Below are 5,438 nucleotides of genomic sequence, written 5' to 3'. Positions count from 1 at the left end.
TCATATGAACCTAAAGTATTGAAAGACACACTCATTCAAGCAAGCAATGTTACATTTCCAAAAGGATTCATTATTTCAATTTAGAATAGAATAAATATTATCTAGATATGCATTAGGGAAGCTTGAAGAGTGTCCAAACTTTCACCATTTGACAATAACCATTTACTGTAAGTACTTGATTATAGGCTGCATGAATGACAGCTATAATAGTTACTTTAACCACAACCTTTAATAACTGACTAATATAACCAGATGTCCAATATAATAAATAAAACAAACCACAACAAATGTTCAGCCAAAGTATGGAACTCTATGTGCCACCAATATATGAGTGATGGGTGAAATACCTCTCTCTCTCTCCCTTTCTCTCTCTCTACGCTGTGAGCGCATCTGTTTCTCCTCCTTCCCCTCCCGTGGACTCGTAGACACACCAGAGACTGGGCCGAGGGGGCGAGAGCCACACTATGAGGAGGGAGAGGAGAGGAAACATAGCATAGCGAGGCACAAAGTTAGGAGGAACAGCTTTAGATCCACCAACCATCACCTGTCTGACAACGAATAATAAAGAATCAAGGATATCTATTTTTTCTATAGACAACAACTGGACCAACTATAGGCCTATATGGATTTTTGAATGGAAACTGAATCGGACATTCAAAAAAATTAAATGGATGATGATGTTATTTGCAACTACCGGAATTGGATTGAATAAGGTAAAGACAACTCAACAAATGATATAGCCTACTTCAAAAAGGTGTATTTGTTGTCTCGGCTAGAGCAGTCTGTAATAAAGAGCTCTGGTCTTGGATATCCACTTCTGTGGAAGAATTGTCTAACGCTGTCTAATACGCTACCTATTCATCTGACCATTTAGCCTAAATTATTATTATCAATAATTAACAAGTCATCATTAGGCCTACTCTACTCTTCAGTCAGTCATTTCAAATATGTTTATGTCACTGTGTTTACCGTAGGCCTAGGCCTGTTTGTCAAAAATGTAATTAAATTCAAATGTAATTTATATTCTTTGACAAAATGTTATATTTGGAGCTTGCACAAACATTTTCACAAAATAATACCTGTCACCTACATTTAGAAGGCATAGCCTATTCGTTTTAGTTTATGATGTGGTAGCCTTGGCCTAATATTTTTAGAAAGCTAAATTACGCTAAAATATTACATATCTAAGTAACAATCTAAGGAAAGAAACCTCCAGTAAAAATGCAACAGTCTGAATGAAATGTCCATTTGTTAGAGATATTAACAGAGTTGTTATTTTAAGGGACACGTTAAACCCGGTGGGGCATGGGCCACAGCGGGAGTTCGGCATGCCCTCCACAGTTCAACAGTAGCTCTTAACCCCGGTCCTGGCGGAGCCAACATGTGTCATAGGCTTTTTTCTGCACTCTAGTTTTACCCCCTCGATCTGCTTTGACGTTACCGCGTACAATTACAATCACTACAATTACCACTACACCGAGAGCTATAAGTTAGGTTGGATAGGTTATTTGGATTCGACTATAGGAAACCACGTTGCAAACAAGTCTATACTTGTGTGTTTATAACCATTATTAACTTATTATAATTAGCCTAATGTAGATATCGCAATGTTTTGTTTAATGAAACAGTGGGTTTCAAACCTAATTTTATGCCCTAATAAATCACCGATTGCCAAACAAAACATGATATTTTATTACCTACAACATGGGTTCTCTCTGTCTCCTGCCTTGCTCTTCCTATCCCCAGCTACCGCGGTGTAGCAAGCCGATGGAATTTCATAAACTGGTGAGGAATATGTTCTGTTAAGTTAAAAATGTGGTGACAGCTTGACGCCGGAGTCTGCATTCTCGTGCCCCCGGTGCGCAAATGTGCACGTAGACATAAATCTGGAAAGGGCCGAAAAACGCGTCAGCTTGCTTGCCTCATGTTCAACTTCATGAGGCGCGCGGTGAACATTTGTATGCGTCGGTTCCACATTTCGTTTCGTGCCATGAAATGGTTGCCCACAACCAGCGGTGCGACCTTAATTAACAGGAGTGCAGGGAAGGAGTACAGGGGGTTCATCAGTAAATGTATGACCTACAATTGGCTCTACACCCCTACACAGAAAAGCCACTGTGAAAAAAGCACTATAAACGTATCTAGAATTGAAGCTTGCCAATACAACGACTTCTATGATGATGCCTTTCTAAATTGCCTCTGTTACTGGGACTACTACACAAATACAATACATTGACAGAACATGAATCCATATGCCAAAAACGAAATGGCCAAAAAGAGGCAGAATACAGTTGTGTGGCAAATCATTAAATGCTGTAGATGCTTTTCAGAAGGCCATTTTCTGTGTTTCAATGCTAATACATATAACTTTCTCCTCTCCCATTTCCCTTTCTCAACCATGTTCCCCATCTCCTATGTCCACCCCCCCACACTCTTACCATTGTCCACCACCAAAACCCTCCCATCCAGCCAAGTGGAATCAAAAGAATAGTTCCTCTCCCTCTGACATTTATATAAACCCAGCTAACCTCCACACCACCACCATTACAGAAGTCTCAACTAAAAAGTATGGATTTCTCTAGCTCCCTGCCTCCCTCACCTTCTCCATTATACACCTCCCCCTTCATCCCCAACTCCTCCTTCCCCTCCGCCTCTCCATACATCTCTCCTTCCCCCAGCCTGGCCTCAACCGCTCTCTTCTGCTCCCTCCTGTCCCTCCTGGCTCTCCTGGGCATTGGGGGGAACCTCTACACCATGGGTCTCCTCATCAGACGCAGGAGAGGCAGAAGGAGGCGAGGATGTTCTAGCTGCTGTTTAGGAGGGAGAGGAGTACCGTTACCATCCTGCCTCTCCTCCTCTCCTCCCTCCCTCTCCCCTTCCTCCTCTCCCACTTCCTCCTCCTCCACCTCCCTCCATCTCCAGGTGCTGAGTCTGGCTCTGGCGGACCTCCTCTACCTCTTCACGGCTCCCTTCATCGTGTACGACAGCCTGGCGGCTGACTGGGCGTTTGGGGAGCTGGGCTGTCGCCTCCTCTTCAGCCTGGACCTGATCACCCTGCACGCCTCCATCTACACCCTCACCGCTATGAGTCTGGACCGCTATCGGGCTGTAGCCAACCCCCTGGCCACCTCGTCCTCCCCCTCCTCTGGGCTGCTCCGTGTGGGCCTAGCCTGGGGCCTGGCGGTGGCCCTCAGCATGCCCATGATGATCACCCTCCACCTGGAGGACGGAGATGACGGACAGCTGTGTGTCCCTGCCTGGGACGAGCAGAGCTCCAAAGTCTATATGAGCGTGCTGTTCTGTACCAGTATGATAGGGCCGGGGCTGGCCATCGGGGCGCTGTATGCTACTCTGGGCCGTCTCTACTGGGTGTCCCAGACCCGGCCCTGGGCCAGTGGTAGTGGGGGTAGCACATCCTACCCTCCGCGGGCCCCAAGGCCCAAGGTCCTGCTCCTCATCCTGGGGATAGTCCTGGCCTTCTGGGCCTGTTTCTTGCCCTTCTGGGTGTGGCAGCTGCTGCCGCTATACCGGCCCGACATGCTGCGGACAGTACCGGTGGGTACCCAGGTGACGGTGAACAGGATCCTAACGGGGCTGACGTACGGGAACTCTTGCGTGAACCCATTCTTCTACACGCTGCTCACAGGGGAGAAACGACGGAGGAACAGGCAGACACCGACGTCAGCGAATCAGCTCTGCCGCAAGAGCAGTCCGCAGTAGTGTTCGTGACAACACACAGTCCGGTATAATAGACTGCTCTGGGGGCTGGTGGGGGGCTGCTTACAAACTGTCCGATTCAAACACCCCATCTCCCCCTGAAATATCAAAGGGCATTTCACTGTGTGATTGTTACTCCATAAGAACTGTACCAAAGACAGCACCTTGTATGCACGTTTGTGACTGGACCATATTTCCTATTTGGAGATTAAAAATGTGACAAGCTGAGCGAAAATACCAAAGTTTCAAAACTTGAGAAATATCTCATTGATTGTATGAATTCACAAAAATACATCCACATACGGGCCATGAGTGGAGTATGGGGAAGCAGTGTTTGAGTTATGTTATCATTTAAGGGGCTTTAGTGGACCCGTGCATTTCCAGTAAAATGACAACGCACTTCTATCAGTCTGGAATGCCATCAAAGAAAATGTTTTGCTTTTGAACAGCCACTGGCCATGACATATTTGGAGATTTTTCTTTAAAAAGTTGTTTGACACAGAGAATGATGTTTGAGGGGGTAGAGAGGACCTCGTGTCATGGACCCTTAAAGTTTGATATGCACCCCTAAAGTCAGACCTTTTTTTATTAGCAATACCTGCATGTTGGGTTTGGACTTTTATTTTGTAATGAACTCTGCAATGCTTTGCATGGTGACGATGACGCCTGTATTTATATCCAGTTTGGTGTGTATAATCAGATATAATATATCAAATAAAAACATGCTTTATATACTAGAGTCTATGTCACAGGTTTTGTGTTCCCTAGTGGAGAGGATGTGTTCCTCCTGACCCCTCAGAAAAGAACACAACATAACTGAAAATACAGATCTCATACCCACGGTTTTATGGTATTTATGACAATAGCAGACGAGGGGAGAGAGAGAGAGATGGCCAGAGAGAGAGAGAGACAGTGAGGAAAAGAGGGATGTTCAGAGAGAGTGAGCAAAGAGATGTAGAGGGAAGGAGGGGGACAGAAGACGAGAAGAAGGAGCGACAGAAAAAGAGAGAAAAAAGCAGAGAAGGATACGCCAAGAAGAAAGTGCTGAGTGGAAAAATCCCTGGATTTGAGTTTGCACTCATACTTTTATTTATGTGTCTGTGTCAGCGTGTCTGTGAGTCTCTCAGGTCTTCCCCTTCCCTGTGTGTGTTCGTTGGGCAGTCTCTCTCTGTGTGTCTCCTTGTAGCAACGGCGTGTCTGTCTGTGTCTGACTCAAACACTGACTGTACTGTACACCCAACAAAACCCTGTGGCTCTTTGATGCAGATGAGCAAATATTGTTGTTTGACAGAGAGGAGTGAGGTTGGGGGGGATAGGGGGCTGGGTGGGGGATAGGGGGCTGGGTGGTGGGAGGGTTAGGGGCTGGGTGGTGGGAGGGATAGGAGGTTGGGTGGTGGGAAGGATAGGGGCCGGGTGGTGGAGGTGTACATATGTGAAGGAGTTTGTTTAGAAGTATTGCGTGGGTGCATTTAAGAGAGGGGAGAAAAACAATGGACTTGTTGATGCATGTCACACTACTAATCAGTGGGAATAGGGGACAGGTGTGTGTAATGAAAGTTCCGGAGGGATCCGTGACAGTAAGGCCCCCCCGACGTTCTGCACTAGCAGCGCAACGACACCGGCCTCGAGGACTATCACAGGAACGCAGTGCGGGTCGTTCAGGACTCGATGCAGCTGCCGAAGTTGCATCGTCGTCAGACAGGCCAGTTGCCGAAGTGGCG

General features: G+C 46.5%; 1 protein-coding gene across 1 annotated transcript; it reads left to right on the top strand.

Moving 5' to 3' along the window:
* Nucleotides 1–437: 437 nt before the first annotated feature.
* On the top strand, nucleotides 438–4,451 carry LOC106593149 (urotensin-2 receptor). The gene is made up of 2 exons (XM_014184485.3): nucleotides 438–713; nucleotides 2,470–4,451. Exon 2 carries the CDS (start codon nucleotides 2,569–2,571, stop codon nucleotides 3,718–3,720), a length of 1,152 nt encoding a protein of 383 aa, XP_014039960.2. The 5' UTR covers nucleotides 438–713; nucleotides 2,470–2,568; the 3' UTR covers nucleotides 3,721–4,451.
* Nucleotides 4,452–5,438: the final 987 nt, after the last annotated feature.

The sequence above is a fragment of the Salmo salar genome, chromosome 02, assembly GCF_965601325.2.
Source record: "Salmo salar chromosome 02, fSalSal1, whole genome shotgun sequence".
In the NCBI taxonomy this organism is placed as follows: domain Eukaryota; kingdom Metazoa; phylum Chordata; class Actinopteri; order Salmoniformes; family Salmonidae; genus Salmo; species Salmo salar.
Note: the sequence above shows the minus strand (reverse complement) of the source record. Positions and strands in the feature narration are given on the sequence as shown.